At 48.2% G+C, this 21,022-nt stretch overlaps 1 protein-coding gene across 1 annotated transcript in view; it reads right to left on the bottom strand.

Annotated features, from left to right (window-relative positions):
- The window catches only part of RNF213 (ring finger protein 213), a 134,485-nt gene that overhangs the window by 53,179 nt on the left and 60,284 nt on the right, over window positions 1–21,022 (bottom strand). Inside the window, exons 19-27 of the mRNA XM_025363892.1 lie at window positions 17,152–17,332; window positions 14,335–14,508; window positions 13,845–13,994; window positions 9,403–10,028; window positions 7,727–7,892; window positions 5,360–5,577; window positions 4,010–4,150; window positions 3,739–3,903; window positions 1,060–2,215 (exon numbers count right to left, since the gene is read on the bottom strand). Coding sequence (XP_025219677.1) covers window positions 1,060–2,215; window positions 3,739–3,903; window positions 4,010–4,150; window positions 5,360–5,577; window positions 7,727–7,892; window positions 9,403–10,028; window positions 13,845–13,994; window positions 14,335–14,508; window positions 17,152–17,332 — 2,977 coding nt within the window. The remainder of the gene's footprint in view (window positions 1–1,059; window positions 2,216–3,738; window positions 3,904–4,009; window positions 4,151–5,359; window positions 5,578–7,726; window positions 7,893–9,402; window positions 10,029–13,844; window positions 13,995–14,334; window positions 14,509–17,151; window positions 17,333–21,022) is intronic.

Below are 21,022 nucleotides of genomic sequence, written 5' to 3'. Positions count from 1 at the left end.
TCAGGGAGGGGAAGAATAATGTTCATCCCAACAGGATGGGGTACTGCTGATAGGATAAAGTCAACAGAACAGAAGCTACTATTTCTTTTTAAGGGAAACAAGATGGCAAACGAAGGGTGGGTCAAGAGACACGGCTTTCTCTTCAAGTAGAGCAGTTCTACCGTCCTCGCTCACATGACCAACATCAACCCCAAAGAGGCCAGTGGCATTTAAGGGGAGAAGAAGTAAACTTCAGGCCAGGCGCGGTGGCTCACACCTGTAATCCCAGCACTTTGGGAGGCTGAGGCGGGCGGATCCTGAGGTCAGGAGTTTGAGACCAGACAAGCCAACATGGTAAAATCCTGTCTCTACTAAAAATACAAAAACTAGGCCGGGCACGGTGGCTCATGCCTGTAATCCCAGCACTTAGGGAGGCTGAGGAGGGCGGATCATGAGGTCAAAAGATCGAGACCATCCTGGCTAACACGGTGAAGCCCCATATTTACTAAAAATAAAAAAATTAGCTGGGTGAACTGGCGTGTGCCTGTAGTCCCAGCTACTCGGGAGGCTGAGGCAGGAAAATCACTTGAATCTGGGAGGTGCAGATCACGCCACTGTACTCCAGCCTGGGTGACAGAGTGAGACTCTGTCTCAAAAAAAAAAAAAAGCAAAAATTAGCCAGGCATGGTGGTGGGCACCTGTAATCCTAGATACTCAGGAGGCTGAGGCAGGGTAATCGCTCGAACCCAGAACACGGAGGTTGCAGTGAGCTGAGATCACGCCACTGCACTCCAGCCTGCTGACAGAGCAAGACTCCATCTCAAAAAAAAAAACAGTACACTGCAGACATGTTTGCTGAGAGGAGGAAGGGAATGGGGCGCCCAGGGAATGCCCACTGTGGGAGACCAGGTGACCAGGGTGCCTGGTTCTGACACAGACCCTGATTGACACCCACAGATGAACCACACCCTCCCTGAGCCTCGGTTTCTCCACCCTCAGACAGGCTTCATGTGCTGGAGGGGGAAGGGCCCCGGGCAGTCCCTGGGAGACAGGGCCCGCCCACCCTGCCGCTCTCCTTACCAACACCTGCTCGCTCGGAGGCCACGATCCCAACACACAGGCGGTCCTTGAACACGGCCGCCGCCGACAGGGTCTGCTTTGGGACCCGGTAGTGATCTGCCAGGTAGGCTTGGATGGCCTCGAGGGGTGCCTGGGGGGTGACGAAGACCTTGTGCTGGCTGAAGGCAGAGGGGAGGTAGCAGTGCTCCCAGTCCCCATCGCAGACCATGACGAGCTGGTAGTCTTCGCGGTGCTGCTGCGTGCACAGTTTCTGGAACAGCTCCTCGGCTTGGCGCGCCACCTCGTAGCTCAGCTGATCTGCGAACAGCAGGCTGTAGACCTTGTGCCCCGGGGAGCCCAGGGAAAGGCAGCGGCGCAGCAGCAGTGCCACCTCCTCAAAGGTGGTTGCCGGGGTGCAGAGCAGCACCTCATCGTAGGTGGGCAGGGGCTGGCTCGGGGTTTGCATGTAGACAGCCAGGGCGGCTGGCAACACCTCCAAGTGGCCACACACAACCAGGTTGGGCTGGCCGACTTGCAGACCGCTCGGGAGATGCCGCTCCACGGGAGACCCACCCATCCCTGCCAGGTGAGCCAGACAGCGGCCAAGGGTCTCTAGGTCGAGGCAGTCGGGCAGGAAGGCAGGAAGGCACTCCCTGGACTGCTCCATGATGACCCTTAGCTTGTCCGCCAGGCTGAACTCCGAGAAGAGCATCAGCGGGAGCTCTTCCGTGACTGTCCTCACGCGGTACCTGGCGGCCTCACTCTCGCACCCCACAGAGGCCCTTAAGACATCCATCAGGGTGCAGTTGCTTTTGATGAAGGACAGCATCGTTAGAGCGGCATCACTGGGAGGCTGCTTCCTGAGCTCAGTGCTCAGGTAAACCAGCTGCTCTGCCGTGTAGAAGTTCAGGTAAAAGTGCTCCATCCGCTTCTGGGTCACGAATTTCTTCCAGCTGTCAAGGAAGTGCTCCATCTGCCTGCAGAGCGCTGCCAGCAGCTCAGTGACATCTCCACCCTCCCCCAGCTCCGTCACCAGCTCCAAGCCAAAGTTCATTCGGATGGACACACTCTGCTTGGGGGAGCAGTAGGCCACGGCGGTCCAGGTCCTGAACAGCATATTCCCAGCAGAGCGCAGGTCGATGAAGGCCTGGCTGAGCCTCTGCACGCTGCAGAAGACCTGGAGACAAAGAACCACGAGGTTGGCTCACAGAGCCATGCGAGAGGGCGACACGCTGCTCTCTGCAGCAGCACACAGGCCTATACCTGTCCACGGGCCCACTGCATGATCTGCGCTCACAAGGCCGCCCTCCTCATCTACACAACCCACCCGAGAAGATGGCTCTCTTATGAGGAAAAGAGTCATTGTAGAGATAAACGGTATCATTTGTTTTAACTTGTTTTAATTTTTTTTTTTTTGAGATGGAGTCTCGCACTGTCGCCCAGTGGAGTGCAGTGACGCGATCTCGGCTCCCTGCCCGCTCCGCCTCCTGGGTTCACGCCATTCTCCTGCCTCAGCCTCCCAAGTAGCTGGGACCACAGGCGCCCGCCACCACGCCCAGCTAAATTTTTTGTATTTTTAGTAGAGATGGGGTTTCACCGTGTTAGCCAAGATGGTCTCGATCTCCTGACCTCATGATCCACCCGTCTCGGACTCCCAAAGTGCTGTGATTACAGGCGTGAGCCACCGCGCCCGGCCTAATTATTATTTTTATTAAGACAGAGTCTCACTCTGTCGCCCAGGCTGGAGTGCAATGGCGTGATCTCGGCTCACTGCAAGCTGCTCTGCCTCCCGGGTTCACGCCATTCTCCTGCCTCAGTCTCCTGAGCAGCTGGGATTACTGGCACCTGTCACCATGCATTTTTGTATTTTTGGTAGAGACAGGGTTTCACCATATCGGCCAGGCTGGTCTCAAACTCCTGACCTCAAGTGATAGGCCCGCCTCGGGCTCCCAAAGTGCTGGGATTACAGGTGTGAGCCATGGTGCCCAGGCTGCTTTAATTTTTTTTAATTATCTTTTTTTAATTGGGAAAAAAAAAAACTTTATACTTTTTGAGACAGGGTCTCGCTATGTTGCCCAGGCTGGTCATGAACTCCTGGGCTAAAATGATCCTCTCACCTTGGCCTCTCAAAGTGCTGGGATTACAGGTGTGAGCCAAAAGTGCTGGGATTACAGGTGTGAGCCACCACGCCCGGCAGAGATAAAGGATACCATTTGTAAAGTACAAATCAACTTTAAAGAAAGCACCCATAATAAAATTGAGAGACTGTTACGTAAACCAGTACACCATTCCCCATATGACTGCTTCTGTTCTGTCCATCTAAATCTTAGTTATTTGGATTCTTGCCGATTTACAGAGTGAGAGAGGCAATTCAAGTGTCTTTCTAAGGGCTATCTGCTGGGTGACCGACCTCCTTCTCAGCGCAGTGGACAGGCTGCCAGCTTGCAGTGTTCATCCTACAGGTCGTAAGGAGGGACTAACCCAGGGGCCCGCCCGCCTTAAGACCTCTCTCTGGGGCCATAGACTGAAGTTCCATGCACCCTGAAAATGTGCCAACTCTCCTCTCCATGGGCCTAAGAGCAGAGCCCTTCTTATCAGGCAAATCCCAAGTCAAACCCTTTCCGTTTTCTTGGGGGTACCCAGCCCCGACGGATGAGATGACGCCACCAGCTTAGCGCCGCTGCAAAGATGCGCCCTCACCTCTGAAAACCTCTCCACTTCCGTGTTCTTATGATCCTTCTTGCCAGACATCAGCATCAACTTGTTCAAAAGCTCCTTCAGCTCCTCTAAACAGTACTCCCGTGGCTCCTCGTGGCTGCCAGGGCTCCCAGGAAGGACCAAGTGCAGAACCGTGTCTGGGGAAATCTGTGAAGAGCACAGGCGAGAAGTCGCTTTCCTGGGGGCAGAGGCCCTGGACTGGCAACAGCCCGCAGACAGGCGGCAGCTGCACCGAGGGGTGGGGACCACTCACCTTTTGGCCACCTTTGGGTGCGTGGATCACATACATGCCTCTTTGGTTGATGGCCGTGGCCAGGGTCAGGGATGAGAGTTCCACAGACCCATGACTCTCCTTCACAGTCTTCAGCCACTCCAGGTTCCTGGCAGAGTCGCACTGTGGGGACAAAAGGAGAGAACACGGGCCACAGTTGGAGAGAGCATCTTGCCCTTCTCCCTCCTGCGGTCGGCCTCCCGCCTCTGCCTCGCTGCACAGCCTTCTCCCCATGCTTCCCCAGGGATCAGGACGCAGTCGCCCACCCAGCGCCCCGGCTGGACCAGGTGTGGTGCCACCCTGACAACGTGATGTGTCACTCAGTGCTGCTTTGTACTCGCTGTTCACCCACATTTCCTCTAGTGCCTGGTGTCCTGGCTGGCACGTGGGGGCACTTGGCTTATATTTGTGGAGGAGTAGAAGGGAATGAGCAGCTGCCCGTCTGCCTCTCCACCAGACGCCATCATTCTGCCAGGTCCCCAGTGCAGAGAACCCTCAGGGAGTGACGCTGGAAGCAATGGCTGTGGGAGTCCCAAGTCCTCAGTGTCCTTCTGTGGCCCCCAAGTACAGTAAGAGGAGTTCAGGAAAAATGACAACAGAGGGTTTTGTTTGGAAACTCTCCTGAGTTTCTAGCAGAAACATGAACATAGCTTTACCTGCCCTTCCATATGTCACTTCTTCCTCCACCCATGTGCAGAGCATACCTAGATATGGTATCTAGTTAAGCTGCATAAGTCAATTCAGACCCTGCTACAGGAAGTTTACTTAAATTTAAATGTTTACTTTTTTCTTTCCTTTTCTTGTTTTTTGAGACAGAGTCTCACTTTGTCGCTCAGGCTGGAGTGCAGTGGTGCGATCTCAGCTCACTGCTATCTCCGCCTCCCGAGTTCAAGCAATTCTCCTGTCTCAGCCTCCAGAGTAGCTGGGATTACAGGCGCACACCACCACGCCGGGCTCATTATAAATGCTTACTTTTTTCTGATAAAATATTATATCAATTATAGAAAAGAACAAAAAGTAACAGAATAAAATGACAATTACAACCATTCAGAGAAAACTCCTGGCGACATTTCAGCATATTTCCTTTCTATCTTTTTTCCATGTGTGTTTTGCACCTTAGAGATTACTATGTGTCATGTAATTTTGTATCCTGCTTTCTAAGTAACAAGATGGTGAATTTCCATTTAGGAAGAACAGCTTTTCAAATATCATTGAAAATGGCTGTGTACAAACCTACCACACAGGTGTACCACCGTTTGCAGTCACTCTCCTAATGTTGCTAAGCCACGCTGTATTCAATGTAATCTGCATTAGAGCCAGAATAAGACTCACCAGTTTCCTGGGCAGGTACTGGTCATTGTCCAGAGCCTTCCACAGCTCTTTCAGATGCTTCATGAATGCATCGAAGCCCACCCTGGGGTCCAGCTTAAACAGCAGGGATGCGTAGCCCTGCACGGCGTCATGGAAACAGGCCACCCGGTCCACGTCAATGTCATTCTCCCCCGCTGAGATGGAGGCCAGGTCCACAAACACCTTCAGCTCGTTGATGCCTGGGGAAGAGAAGAGGGGAGGTCAGCGTGGGACTATTCCGTGAGAGCACAAGACTCGGTCTTGGGCAGTAATCCTTACTGAAGCTGAAATGGACATTTCATAAATTTTTAAGGTTCTGTCCACTTTCTGCTTTCAGTAAGAGTCCAGAACACCTAATCTTTTGTAGTGTTTTTTTTTTTTTTTTTTTTGAGACAGAGTCTCACTCTGTCACCCAGGCTGGAGTGTAGTGACACGATCTCAGCTCACTGCAACCTCCGCCTTCCAGGTTCAAGTGATTTTCCTGCCTCAGCCTCCCGTGTAGCTGGGACTACAGGCGTCCACCACCACGCCTGGCTAATTTTTTGTATTTTTAGTAGAGGCAGGGTTTTGCCGTGTTGGTCAGGCTGGTCTCCAACTCCTGACCTCAGGTGATCCACCCGCCTTGGCCTCCCAAAGTGCTGGGATTACAGGTGTGAGCCACCACGCCCAGCCTATAGTGTTTGTTAATACCACTAAACAATCTCTCACCGTTCCTCAGTAACTTCGGTGTCCCAGGCACTGTACTGCGCTTTTGTGTACCCTGTTTCCTTCAATCCACACAACAGTACCATTTAAACAAAAAGAAACCAAGGCTTAGCTGTAAATAACATGTTCACAATTAACTACGAAACACTCAGATCATTCCCCTCGGATAAATCACTCATCAAAGGATGTGCATCAGTGTGGAACAAAGAGTCCACCGTTGAAAGCGGGAGCTCTCCTAAGAGAGCCAGAGCCTGCGATCCAGCAGGTGGCGGCCCCCAGACCCCCCAGCACACCTGCACTGCTGCCTGTGCCCCTCCTGCCTCCTCTGCCTCTTCCTCTCTCCTCCACCAACATCTAAGCCACAGAACTGAAGAGGCTGCCAAGAAATGCACAGCCTCGATGGAGAGGTTGTGAGAAAAATCTGTGGGGCTGGGAGCGGTGGCTCACACCTGTACTTGCTCACACCTGCCCTTTGGGAGGCCAAGATGGGTGGATCACCTGAGGTCAGGAGTTTGAGATCAGCCTGGCCAACATGGTGAAACCCCATCTCTACTAAAAATACAAAAAATTAGCTGGGTGTTGTGGCGGGCGCCTGTAACCCCAGCTACTCAGGAGGCTGAGACAGGAAAATCGCTTGAATCCAGGAGGTGGAGGTTGCAGTGAGCCGAGATCGAAACTCTGTCTCGGCCAGGCGCGGTGGCTCAAGCCTGTAATCCCAGCACTTTGGGAGGCTGAGACGGGCGGATCACGAGGTCAGGAGATCGAGACCATCCTGGCTAACACGGTGAAACCCCGGCTCTACTAAAAGTGCAAGAAAAATTGGCCGGGCGTGGTGGCAGGTGCCTGTAGTCCCAGCTACTCGGGAGGCTGAGGCAGGAGAATGGCGTGAACCTGGGAGGCGGAGCTTGCAGTGAGCGCAGATCGCGCCACTTGCTCTGGGCGACAGAGCGAGACTCCGTCTCAAAAAAAAAAAGAAACTCCATCTCAAAAAAAAAAGGCTGGGCGCAGTGGCTCATGCCCGTAATCCCAGCACTTTAGGAGGCCGAGGCAGGCAGATTACAAGGTCAGGAGATCGAGACCATCCTGGCTAACACAGTGAAACCCTGTCTGTACTAAAAATACAAAAAATTAGCTGGGTGTGATGGCGGGTGCCTGTAGTCCCAGCTACTCAGGAGGCTGAGTCAGGAGAATGGTGTGAACCTGGGAGGCAGAGGTTGCAGTGAGCCGAGATCACGCCACTGCACTCCAGCCTGGAGGACAGAGCGAGACTCCGTCTCAAAAAAAACAAAACAAAACAAAACTCTGTAGGCAAGAGCTCCCCTTGTCCTCCAGTAAAAAATCTACTGGAAGAAAAAGCTGAAGGGGGGCAAGATTTTAAGGAAAAGGAACCTGAGTCATTTACAGCGTCCAAAGTGGCGGGGTGTAGCAAAGTGAGTGGCTTTTACACCAGCACAAGGAGATACTGTACCGATGTGAACTCTGTGAGCAATGCCCATCTCCCTAAAACATGCAGGCAACGTCTTTCTGGCCTTCACATAGCCCTTGGCCAAAGGGAGGTATTGCCGAAGAGTTTAGGAACGCCACACAGTGCGCCATCTGAAAACTTTCTCCAGATTTCCAGGCAACCCCAAAGGTTGATTTTACCTCCAAGAGCCTCCCGGACCCAGCGGATGAACTCCTTCCTCAGGGACAGAGCCTTCAGCCCCTCGCACCGGGCCTCGCTGATGTCCTGGAGCAGCTTTTTGGCCCCGATGAGCTCCTGGTTGATTTGGTCCAGGGTTTCATGGCCAAAATTGTCAAAGTCATCAGTCTGCAAGACAAAGCTCTACTGTGGACTGGAACTCATGAACCAGAACCCCAGAATCTGTGAGCTGCAAGCACCGACCATCGCAGCAGCCCTACCCTCCCTCAATGCCTAGACTTGCCACTGCTGTGACAACAGGCACATCGAGCTCTTACCCTTGAATTGGATGATCTAACCCCCACGGCTGTTTCTCCCTCATCAAGAGTAACTATGATTCCTGGGAACCTGACATTCCACTTAGCATTTTATGTGGACTGTAAAATCAGTTCCTCACATAACCCCGCCAGGTAACTACTGTTGCTTTTTCTGCTTTATCAGTAAAGGCCCAGAGCAGCTGCTTCCTCAAGGACATGCAGTAGGGTTCAAGTGTAAATGGGTGTGAGTCCAGATTTTTTTTTTTTTTTTTTGAGATGGAGTCTCGCTCTGTCGTCCAGGCTGGAGTGCAATGGCACTATCTTGGCTCACTGCAACTTCTGCCTCCCCGGTTCAAGCGATTGTCCTGCCTCAGCCTTTCCAGTAGCTGAGATTACAGGCGCCTGACACCACGCCCGGCTAATTTTTGTATTTTTAGTAGAGACGGGGTTTCACCATGTTGGTCAGGCTGGTCTCAAACTCCTGACCTCAGGTGATCTGCCCACCTCAGCCTCCCAAAGTGCTGGATTACAGGCGTGAGCCACTGTGCCCGGCTGTGATTCCAGCTTTTATGCTAAATTCTAATCGTTATCTCATCCTACCTAAAAACACAAGCAGCAAAAGACTCAGCCAGGCACGGTGGCTCATGCCTGTAATCCCAGCACTTTGGGAGGCTGAGGTGGGCGGATCACGAGGTCAGGAGATCGAGACCATCCTGGCTAACACGGTGAAACCCCATCTCTACTAAAAAAAAAAAATAACAAAAAAATTAGCCTGGCGAGGTGGCAAGCGCCTGTGGTCCCAGCTACTCAGGAGGCAGAGGCAGGAGAATGGCGTGAACTCAGGAGGCGGAGCTTGCAGTGAGCTGAGATCACGCCACTACACTCCAGCCTGGGGGACAGAGCAAGACTCTGTCTCAAAAAATAAAAAAAATAAAAAATAAATAAAAAAAAAAAAGCAAAAGACTCACCTCTCATAAGACTCTAACAGAAACAACTGATTTACGGCTTTTGGGTGGAACTGGGAGATGCAGCTGGGCCGTCGACAAAGTGGTTTTCTTTTTGGCTTCTGTAACCTGAAGAGAGCCTATGACCCTTTACAAATGCCTGGTTATGAAAAGAGGAATGTTGCCCTTTCCTGAGTTCTTGATCTTCATACTGACCCAAGAAAACTCCCTCTGGCTAAGGTAGGGAGTTTATTTATAAACAAAGGTAAAAACAAAGCCCTTGGGATATTCAGGCCTCAAGTACCACACACACAGGAACCCCTGACGGAAGCTCTAAGTCATCCACCCCGCTTTTCAAACCCACAAAGCGCAAGCTTCCTGAAGAGCCTGAGGCAGGATGCTCCTCCAAACCCCCACAGTCCCTAGCAAATAACTTACAAAATTTAGTAAAGTGTTGAGAACACTGAAGTCACCGGTCAGTCCCAAGCTCTCTTTGACCTGCAAGATGACCTTGGCTGCGTGGACAGCCTGGTGCAGGTGATGGTATTCCTTGATCTGTTCGACTCGCTCCTTGATCCAATCACGTTGGCCCTGGTGGTCCACAGTGCACATGATCTTAAGTTCTGAAACCAGGTCCGTGTATTTATTCACAAAGTCCTTGAAGATGACATCAATCTCTGCAAGGGTGACCTCTCCTGACTTTAGATCCTGGTACAGTTTAATGAACTTTCTGTAAGAAGGCTGATACAAATAGTCGTACACCTCTTCAAGCTCAAGGATGTGCTTTTCTGATTCTTCTTCGGGCTCGCTCAGCAACTCCGCGGCTTCCTGTTCTTCCTTAGGCTCACTCAGCGGCTCTGCGGCTTTCCGCCAAAAGATCTGGAAGATGTGGCTATCTCTGAGCAAGTCTATCTTCCCAGCCATTTCTCGGACCTGGGAGCTCAGGTGGTAATGCGTTTCCCTCTGTGAGTTCGAGGAGGTGGGCAGTCTCACGGTCACGGCTTCGTTTAATCTTTTACTGCTGAGGTCTTGTGAGTGTCTTGTTGCAAGCTCTCCAAAGTCCACTTTAGAAACCAAAAGAAAATGTCAGAAGTCAAAGCTCTAATCATGATTCCATTTGAGTTCACCTTCCTAAGACTTACTCTCCGCACTTCTCTGCGTGAACTCAAGAGCACACAGCTGCTAGGATTTCTTTCTTGGGAAGAGTTCACAGGTCTTCCCCTCCTGGCTTGGCCTTGTTAACCAATATTCATGATAAAGAAAGCATCATAACTTCTGGGTAAAGATGGCAATGTGAAAACACGCATCTATTTACTCTCTTTGCCAAAACCCACTCCGATGACAGAATATAAATTGTATTTAAAAAGTCATAAACTAGTTGGGCACAGTGGCTCACACCTGTAATCCCAGCATGTTGGGACACTGAGGCAGGAGGATGACCTGAGGTCAGGAGTTCATGACCAGCCTAGCCAACATGGCGAAACCCAGTCTCTACTAAAAATACAAAAATTAGCCAGGTGTGGTGGAGTGCACCTGTAATCCCACCTACTCAGGAGGCCGAGGCAGGAGAATCACTTGAACCTGGGAGGCGGAGGTTGTAGTGAGCCGAGATTGTGCCACTGCACTCCAGCCTGGGTGACAGAGGGAGACTCCATCTCAGAAAAAAATAAAAAGTCATAAACTGACAAGGACAGGAGGAGGAATAGTGAACAGGATAACAGGAACAGAATTTTAGAAGCTGAAAACGAGCTGCACCAGTGGTAAATGACATATGAGGCCTGACAGCATGGAGTCCTGGGGCCACAGTGGGCAGTGCTGAGAGCTGAGCGTTTTATGTCACAGGATTCCCAAAAAGCAGACACACGTTGTGCAGGTCACTGCAAACTGGGAGGTGGTGATGAAACAAGGAACACTGGGTTCAAAGTCTGTTTAAGACACGGTCCAGGCCGGGCACAGTGGCTCACGCCTGTAATCCCAGCACTTTGGGAGGCTGAGGCGGGTGGATCACTTGAGGTCAGGAGTTCGAGACCAGCCTGGCCAACATGGCAAAATCCCATCTCCACTAAAAATACAAAAAATTAGCCGGACATGGTGGTGGATGCCTGTAATCCCAGCTACTAGGGAGGCTGAGACACAAGAATCACTTGAACCCAGGAAGCGGAGGTTGCAGTGAGCCGAGACTGCGCCACTGTACTCCAGCCTGGACAACGGGGCAAGACTCTGTCTCAAAAAAGAAAAAAAAAGACGTGGTCCATCCAGCACACTGTCACCCCAATGCCCTGACACAGCAGGTGGACCCCCTCCTTCATCCCCAGCAGCCAAGAGATGCTTTATTTTCTAGAAAGGATAACGCAGAGGGGCGTGTGGACTGGAGGCCACAGATACATGTCAGAAAAAAGGGCATTTCTAGACACATCCCCTTTCTCAGGAAACTAACAGAAGACATGAATTATCCAATCTCAGGGGGAAGGAGGAGGGGGCGTGAAGCACAGGGGACAGAGGGAGGTGGCGGAGAACCACACTGAGAACACAGGCCATGGGAGGACTGCACGTAGGATGCCGAGGCCCGCCAGCCCGCTTCTCTCTCTTGACTCCCGGAAACCTGGCAGCCAGGCCCACACCCTCCAGACAGGAGACAGAAGGCCTCAGGAGACAGGCCAACTTCCAGGCCGAACCACGGCACCCCACGGCAGCACCCCGCAGAGGGCCAACCCACTTTTGAGGGCTTTCTCTTAAACACAGACAAACAAGAATGTCCAGACCGGCTGGGCGCGGTGGCTCAAGCCTGTAATCCCAGCACTTTGGGAGGCCGAGACGCGCGGATCACGAGGTCAGCAGATCGAGACCATCCTGGCTAACCCGGTGAAACCCCGTCTCTACTAAAAAATACAAAAAACTAGCCGGGCAAGGTGGCGGGCGCCTGTAGTCCCAGCTACTCGGGAGGCTGAGGCAGGAGAATGGCGTAAACCCGGGAGGCGGAGCTTGCAGTGAGCTGAGATCCGGCCACTGCATTCCAGCCTGGGTGACAGAGCAAGATTCCGTCTCAAAAAAAAAAAAAAGAATGTCCAGACCTAGAAGGAAAATCAAAATAAATCAACAAGTGAAAGGAACCTGGAGGAAGCAGCACATGATGCAAGGAAAAGCAAAACCTCCAAAACAAAACTGTGAATAACCCAGCAGGGAAGATACTGCAACGTGAACAAGAACAGGATAGAATTTAAAAAGGATCATTCTGAGAAAAAGAATTCCTTTACATTAAATATATATACAGGAAAGCTGACACGAAAATGTTAGCAGAAAGTTTGGTTCTGAATAAATCTCTCAAGACCAGAGCGAAAAACCGGTGGAAAACTGGAGAGAAAAATGATGACAGTTAGATGACCATCCAGGAGGTCCTGTATCCAATCAACAGGAATTCCAGCAAGAGAAGAAAAAATTAAATCATTCAAGGGAATTTCCCAGAACTCAAGGACTTTGACGTCTAGATTTGAAAGACCTACCTATTAATACCCAATAGAGGGGACTGAAAATATTTTATTTTTTGGGGATGCAGTCCCACTCTGTCACCCAAGCTGGAGTGTAGTGGCATGATTTCGGCTCACTGCAGCCTTGACCTCCCAGGTTCAAATGATCCTCCTGCCTCAGCCTCCCGAGTAGTTGGGACTACAGGCATGCACCACTGTGTCTGGCTAAATTTTTTTTTTTTTTTTTTTAAGAGATGGGATCTTGCTGTGTTGCCCAGACTGGTCTTAAACTCCTGGGCTCAAGCAATCCTCCTGCCTTGGCCTGCTGAAGTGCTGAGATTACAGGTGGGAGCCAACAGGCCCCGCCTCCATGGAACATAGATCCAGGCCAAGACATGTTATTATTTCAGAATATGAGTACCAGAAAGAGTTCAAGAGCTTCAAGAAAGAGAAAACAGGTCACACATGAAGGACGTGTAATGGGCACCGCATTGGGCTTCTCCATACATAGCCACGCTGTGGAGGCAGTGACGGCATAGCACATTGAAACTTCAGAAGGAAAATGACTTCCAGTCTGTAATTCTAGACCTAACCAAGTGACTGACCTAGGAAGAGGACATCTTTAGGCACGCAAGGATTCGAGGGTTTAACCTCTTATACCCCCTTTTCTCAGGAAGCCAGTGAGGGTGTGCTCTGCCAACAGAGGAAGCAAGAAAGAGGGGGGCGGGGTTGTGGGAACCCCGTCTAACCCAGGCCAGAGGCAAAGGCTCCCTGGGAAGTAGAGGGAGACTCCACCCTACGTCTGCAGCCCAGGGTTGGCAGGTTCCTTCTCAAAGGTCAAACCAGTGATCTTCAAGGAAATTCAGACACTTGGCAGAGATTGGGATGAATTAGAAATGAATACAATGAAAACAGCAACACGATGAAAACGGCATTTGACAGGAAATGTAATTCTGTGGAAAACAGAGAGTTTGTGCAAAACGTGGAAAATGATCACGGTTTCTTTCGTGGTTCACTTCTGATCCGTATAGGTCCTGATGATTTAACCCTAAACAATGATGCGACTCCACTGTGAGAAAACGGGGAGCAATAGGAGGTGGAAAGGTGATGTGTGCAGGGCACAGGCCAGAAATGCATGGCTCTAAGCCCTCATCTTCCGCAGCGGGTGTCAGCAGCTCATGCTGATGCCGGAAAAATCAAGGAGACATTTAAGCATGTTATTTGGAAATGTGGACATAAATACCAAAAAGAAGAATCTAAAAGAGGTGAAAGCGATCCCCCAACAAATGCAAGTTTAAAAAAAATTTTTAAAGCCTTCTCTCCAAAATAAAGGTCTGCTACTGTGATCCATTCTTACTGTGTTCTCCTCTAACCCTTTGAGAGCCCTCAACTTTGTTCACTTCTTAGGAATACCACCTTGTATTAGGTGTTTCACATTCCCACACATCTTCAGGAGACTATCAACACATCTTTTCTCTTTCTCTAGAAATAACAGTTCCTCCATTCTCCAATTCAGTGCTTCCTCCATAGCACATTTTTCATCCTGGGGTGAAAGACTTTTTTCCTCTGGAAAACAAGAACAACAATAAAGTAACCCAGTACAGCAAACAGATGCCATTTTCCATGGCAACGCTTTGAATGTGCCCCACCTTCCCCGCCACCAGACAAGGACTAGGACGGTTTTGCGCATAGCCACTTTTTCCAGATGGCCATTATTTTATCACTTTCCTGTGATGTTCTTGAGAATTATAAACCACTCCTATCAACTTACGAGCAAGAAGAGATACTCATTATCAAGGCTAAGAGGATCATCTCCTTTACAAAAATGCACATGCAAACACAAACGTATCTTCAAGCTACTTAATGCCTCAGGAGCCTGAAGTGCGTATCTCGACTTGATGCTTACTCAGTTGCCAGATGTCAAGAAACTGATTCTTGTGCTTTATAATCAGCTCCAGTTGTCCAACTAAAATCGTTCCATTTCGGAGGTCACCAGCAATTTTCGTGAACACAGAGTCAGCAGCACCCATCAACTTCTTGCCATCCTCTGTAATATTTGCTAGTATTTCCTCATTGGTTCCTGAACAGATGAACAACATAGTTAAAACAGTGTGCTGTGCTCCCCACCTCCCACCTCATTGCCAATACCATGGGAATTCCAAATAACCTCTTGTTCTGCCCCCACTTCCTCAAACACAGGCAACGGCTGGCCAGTGTCTCCAGATACGCCAGTCACTCCACTCCCCTCTGCTTTCCCCCACGACGGTTAGGTCTTGCCCAGATTCATCCCCTGAACAACTTCTTTGTCCACGAAGCGGACCCCCTCAATGGCCAAAATCAGCTGGGAGACACATTTCTCAGGTTAAAACCCATGTCCCCTTCAGCATATGGATGGACTGATTTCCCTTTTTTTTTTTTTTGACAGGGTCTCACTCTATCACCCAGGCTTGAGTGCAGTGGCACAACCATAGCCCACTGTAACCTCAATCTCTGACTTTCCTGCCTCAGCCTCCCGAGTAGCTAGGAATACAGGTGCACACCACAAAGGCTGGTAAACTTTCAAACATTTTTGTAGAGACAATGTGAGATAATTTTTTGTCTCACTTTGTCACCCAGACTGGTCTCAAACTCCTGGGCTCAAGACATCCTCCCGCCTTGGCCTCCCAAAGCATTAGGATTATACGCATGAATCCCCTCACCTGGCCTGAATATATTTTTTAAATAGAATACGCAGAATCTTCTTTAAAAAGCCCCCACCCTAGGAATATCTACCGCAGAAGAAACTGTACCAGGGATGCAGACATACCTAGCAAAGCATATCAAGATGGTCTTAGGGAGACATTTTCATAGCATATGCAAAGAGAGAAACAGCCACGTGATAACTTTATACTCTGTAATCTTCATTATCTTGTAAAATCTTGGAATTGATTTTATGACAAATTTAGAGGGCAGAATTTTTATGTATGTTTAGTTTAACCACAGAGGATTTCTCTCCCAGTAATATTAGAGCCATACAGTATCAGGAGAAGAGGAAGCTTATCTGCACCATAACACACGAACACAGTAGCTTTATTAATCATTGCAGAAACTTGGAAGCAACCAAGATGCCTTTCATTAGGTGAACGGGTAAGCAAATTGTAGCACATCCATACAATGGAACATTATTCAGTAGTAAAAGGAAGTTAGCTCTCAAGCCATGAAAAGACATGGAGGAAACGTAAATACATATTACTAAGTGAAGGAAGCCAGTCTAAAGGCGACATCCTATAAGATTCCGACTATAGGACGTTCTGGAAAAGAGTAAAGGAAATGGAGGGGGGGTGGGTGCGGGAGCACAGGGGATTTTGTAGGGCAGCGCAACTATTCTGTACGATACTGGAATGGTGGACACAGGCCATGGTTTATCCAAACCCCAGAGAATGGACAACACCAGGAATGAACACTACTGTAAACTATGGACTTTAGTTAATAACAATGTATCAATATTGGCTTGTCAGCTGTAACAAAAGCACTACGCTAATGCTGCATGTTAATACCAGGGTACTGCCTGTGTGATGGTGGGGGAGACAGATGAGAACTCTGTAGTTTTTGCTCAATTTTTCTGTACACATAAAAGTGCTCTAAAAATTTCTATCCAACTTATAAACAGGCTGAGCATGGTGGTGCATGCCTGGAGTAGCAGCCACTTGGGAGGCTGAGGCAGGAGGATCACTTGAGCCCAGGAGGTCGGGGCTTACAATGAGCAGTGATAGCATCACTGCACTACATGTAACTTGGGCAATGGAGAAGACCTTGTTTTAAAAATAAATAAATTGCCGGGCACAGTGGCTCACCTCTGTAATCCCAGCTACTTGGGAGGCTGAGGCAGGAGAATCACTTGAACCCGGGAGGCAGAGGTTGCAGTGAGCTGAGATCCACCACTGCGCTCCAGCCCAGGTGAGAGAGCGAGACTCCGTCTCAAAAATAAATAAATAAACAAACAAACATACGCAAATAACACAAAAATGATATTTTTAAGAGAGTAGCTTTCACTTATGCACTCCCATATCAATTCAGTTATTTGATCCCCACAATTTCCCGGATCTGTAGGAAGCTCAGCATTGATTTTGGCTGATCCCCATCTGGTGCCCTCTCACTAAAAGAGAGGAATCTAAGGTCTCACACATCAACTGGACTCTAATGTTTTTAGGATGGAATATCTCTCTCCCTCCTTGATCACAAAACACTTGGGACAGAGGGGCTGGGTGGGAAATCAGACAGCCCAGTACTTCACTTTCTGTTGAGGTCATCAATGTTGGCTTGGACATTCTACATTGATCTCCAAATAAGCAAGACATACCTGGGTCTGGATTTTAGTTTTTACTACTTATAATCTTTGAGACCTTAGGTAAGTCACAATGCGTTCTCCAGTTGTTTCCTGATCTGAAAATTGGGGGCCTTAAAGGGGACTTTCAGAAGGGCTGTTTCAAGGGCACTGGGCCAGTACAGTCACTAGGGTGCAGCAAGCATTCAATGAATAGTGGCTGTTAGCATTAGTCATTATTTACAACGCAAGACACTCTGAGCCTTCCAAAGTCTCTCTGTCCAAACTGCAGCCTTTGTCTAACGTCAGCCCATCCCAATTCAGTATCATCATGTCAAATCTTCTGCCTCCCACCTTTCCCAGAGTCAGACAGGCACCACCTTCACTGAGCTCATGTTCCCAGCACTCCCGCAAACATACCACACAATTTGAAGAGATGCTTGACATCTGCCCACGTGAGCAGATGTTTTAAAATGTCATCCAAGTTGTCCACGGCTTCCCCATTGTTCCTAGGCCAGGACTTAGTGATCACAGCAGACAAGAGGGTACCAAATTTCTGCAGATTATAGCAAGAGAGCCCCCGAAGGATACTGGTCTGAGACTACAAGAAAAGTCATAAAAAAAGGACATTTAAAAGTTTTTCATTAGTTTGTTTTGAAATAACAAAAGCAAATTACCTACTCAATAGCATTTCAGAAACCTACTGTAACTTGTTTTATAAGGCCACAAAAAGAGCAAGATAGTGAAACACTTCACATTTCTTAGAAGAATTTCATTTCCTTGTATACTGCCTCCTTAAGTGTCCAGCACCAGAGATTTGAAGACACACACACAAACACACACCAATACCAGTCACCCTCCTTCCTTCTGGCTAACTGCCAGTTTCTATATTTTCTTTGCACTCTCATATCATGAAAAACACCAAAAGTGAATAAACCCTTAATATAGCATATATTTTATGTTTCTAAATGTAATTCTTTTAAAAAGCTGCCTACAAACAACATACACATTTTCATTCTCTTTTTAATTCTCCTCCGAGAAACAATATTTTTCTTCCTTAGGTTCAAAGTCTCTGCAAAACGTTTCAGTAATTAGTAAAAACCACAAGGTTAATTTATAATAGATACTTTCTGACATTTAAAAGGATAAAAGAAAAGCTTATCCAGTCACATGTTAAAGAAACTATACACCATGATCAAGTACAATTTATCTCTGGGATGAAAGGTTGATTTAACATCAAATATCAGTTAATAACAATAGGAAAATATCACGTGATCATTTCAGTAGATACGGAAAAAGCATTTGACAAAATCCAACTCTCTTCTATGATTAAAGGAAAAAAAAAAAACCATTCAACAAATGAGGAGCAGAAAGGAACTTCCACAAAGGGCATCTATGAAAAGCTCACATTGACATCACACCTGGTAGCAAAAGACTGAAAGCTTCTCCTAAGATCAGGAACAAGACAAGGATGTCCACTTTCACCACTTTCATTCAAAGTTGTACTGGAGGTTCTAGCCAGGGCAGTTATGCAAGAGAAAGAAATAAAAGGCATCCAGATTGGAAGACGTGGAACTCTATTCACAGATAATTATGACCTTATGTATAGAAAATTTAATTCTCTTTCTCTCACGCACGCACACACACACACACGCACGCAATTTGAGCTACCAAATGAGCTCAGCAATGTTGCAGGATACAAGACACACGGAGCACTGTGTGTCTAGACACCAGCAAGGAACAATCTGGAAATGGAATTCAGAAAACAATTCCAATTACAATAGCACTCCCCCCAAAAAAAGTACTTAGAAATTTAACAAGTGCAAAATTTAAACTATGAAAAATACAAAACATTGTTAAAAGAAATTGGCCAGGCATGGTGGCTCATGCCTGTAATCCCAGGACTCTGGGAGGCCAAGGCGGGTGGATCACCTGAGGTCAGGAGTTTGAGACCAGCCTGACCAATATGGTGAAACCCTGTCTCTACTAAAAATCCAAAAATTAGCCGGGCGTGGTGGTGGGCACCTGTAGTCCCAGTTACTTGCGCACTCCAGCCTGGGTGACAGAGCAAGACTCCGTCTAAACAGGAAAAAAAAAAAAAAAAAGATCTAATTGAATGAAATAAATCTGACCTAACCTTGTTAAAATGGCAATGCTGGCTGGGTACAGTGGCTCACGCCTGTAATCCCAGCACTTTGGGAGGCAGAGGCTGGTGGATCATGAGGTCAGGAGATCAAGATCATCTTGGCTAACACAGTGAAACCCCATCTCTACTAAAAATACAAAAAAAAAGTTAGCTGGGCGTGGCAGCAGGCACCTGTAGTCCCAGCTACTCAGGAGGCTGAGGCAGGAGAATGGCATGAACCCGGGAGGCAGAGCTTGCAGTGAGCCAATATCATGCCACTGCACTCCAGCCTGGGCGACAGAGTAAGACTCTGTCTCAAAAAAAAAAAAAAAAAAGACAGGCAATGCTCTCCAAAGTGATCTATACTTTGAATACCAGCCCTATCAGAATCCCAGCTGACTTCCTTGTCAATGGAAACTGACATACTGATTCTAAAATTCTTATGAAATTGCAAGGGACCCAAAATAGCCAAAACAATCTTGAAAAATAAGAACAAAAAAAAAATACGAACTCACATGTCCCAATTTCAAAACTTACTAGAAAGCAATGGTAGTCCAAACGGTGTGGTACTGACACAAGGATAGGAAAGCAGATCAATACATAGAATTGAAAATCTAGAAATAAATCCATACATGTATGGTCAACAGATTTTTGACAAGAGTGCCAACATCACTCAACAGGGAATGTAGAGTCCTTTCAACAAACGCTGGAACAACTGGATGTCCACATGCAAAAGAATGAAACAGAACCCTTACCTCACACCATATACACCGTATACAAAAAGGAACTCAAAATGGATCAAAGGCCTAAATGTAAGAGCTAAAACTATCAAACATTTAGAGATAAACATAGGAGTAAATCTTCACAACCTAGGATTTGGCAAAGGACTCTTTGACACCAACAGTACAAGCAACAAAAGAAAAAACAGATATGCCCAAATTCTTCAAAATTAAAGACTCTGTGCTTCAAAAGAAACCATTAAGAACATGAAAAAACAACACATAGAATGGGAGAAAATACTTGCAATCAGATATCTGACAAGGTACTTGTATATAGAATACAGACTCCCAACTCTATAATAAAAAGACAACCCAATTAAAAAATGAGCAAAATAGGTGAGGTGCAGTGGCTCATGCCTTCAATCCCAACACTTTGGGAGGCCAAGGAGGGAGGATCATGTGAGCCCAGGAGTTCAAGACCAGCCTGGGCAACGTCTCAAGACCCTGTCTCTACAAAAAAAAGAGAGTCTCGCTGTGTCGCCCAGGCTGGAGTGCAGTGGCACAATCTCAGCTCACTGCAACCTCTGCCTCATAGGTTCAAGCGATTCTCTGGCCTCAGCCTCCCAAGCAGCTGGGACTACAGGCACATGCCACCACGCCCGGCTAATTTTTTGTATTTTTAGTAGAGACCGGGTTTCCCTGTGTTAGCCAGGATGGTCTCGATCTCCTGACCTCGTGATCCACCTGCCTCAGTCTCCCAAAGTGCTGGGATTACAGGCGTGAGACACCGCGCCTGGCCCACAAATACTTTTTTTTAATTAGCTGAATATGGTGGCACATGCCTGTAGTCCCAGCTACTTGGGAGGCTGAAGTGGGAGGACTACTTCAGCCCAGGAGGTTGAGGCTGCAATGAACCACGATTGTGCCATTGCATTCCCGCCTGGGTGACACAGCAAGACCTTTCCTCCAAAAAAAAAAAAAAAAAATTGGGGATGAGGGCAAAAGATCTCAATAAACATTTCTCCAAAGAAGATACAAACAAATCCAATAAGCATATAAAAGATGCTTGATATCATTAGTTATCAGAGAAATGCAGTTAAAAACCACAATGAGGCTGGGCATGGTGGCTCACACCTGTAATTCCAGCACTTTGGGAGGCCAAGGCAGGCAGATCACGAGGTCAAGAGATCGAGACCATCCTGGCCCACATGGTGAAACCCCGTCTCTACCAAAAATACAAAAATTATCTGGGCATGGTGGTGCACGTCTGTAATCCCAGCTACTCGGGAAGCTGAGGCAGGAGAATTGCTTGAACCCAGGAGGTGGAGGGGTTGCAGGGAGCCAAGATCACGGCGCTGCATTCCAACCTGGGTAACAGAGCAAGACTCCATCTCAAAAAATAAACAAAAACCACAAGGAGATACCACTTCATACCCACTAGGATGGC

The sequence above is a fragment of the Theropithecus gelada genome, chromosome 16, assembly GCF_003255815.1.
Source record: "Theropithecus gelada isolate Dixy chromosome 16, Tgel_1.0, whole genome shotgun sequence".
Lineage (NCBI taxonomy): Eukaryota > Metazoa > Chordata > Mammalia > Primates > Cercopithecidae > Theropithecus > Theropithecus gelada.
The sequence above is the reverse complement of the archived record's forward strand: the minus strand, read 5'-3'. Positions and strand labels throughout refer to the sequence as shown.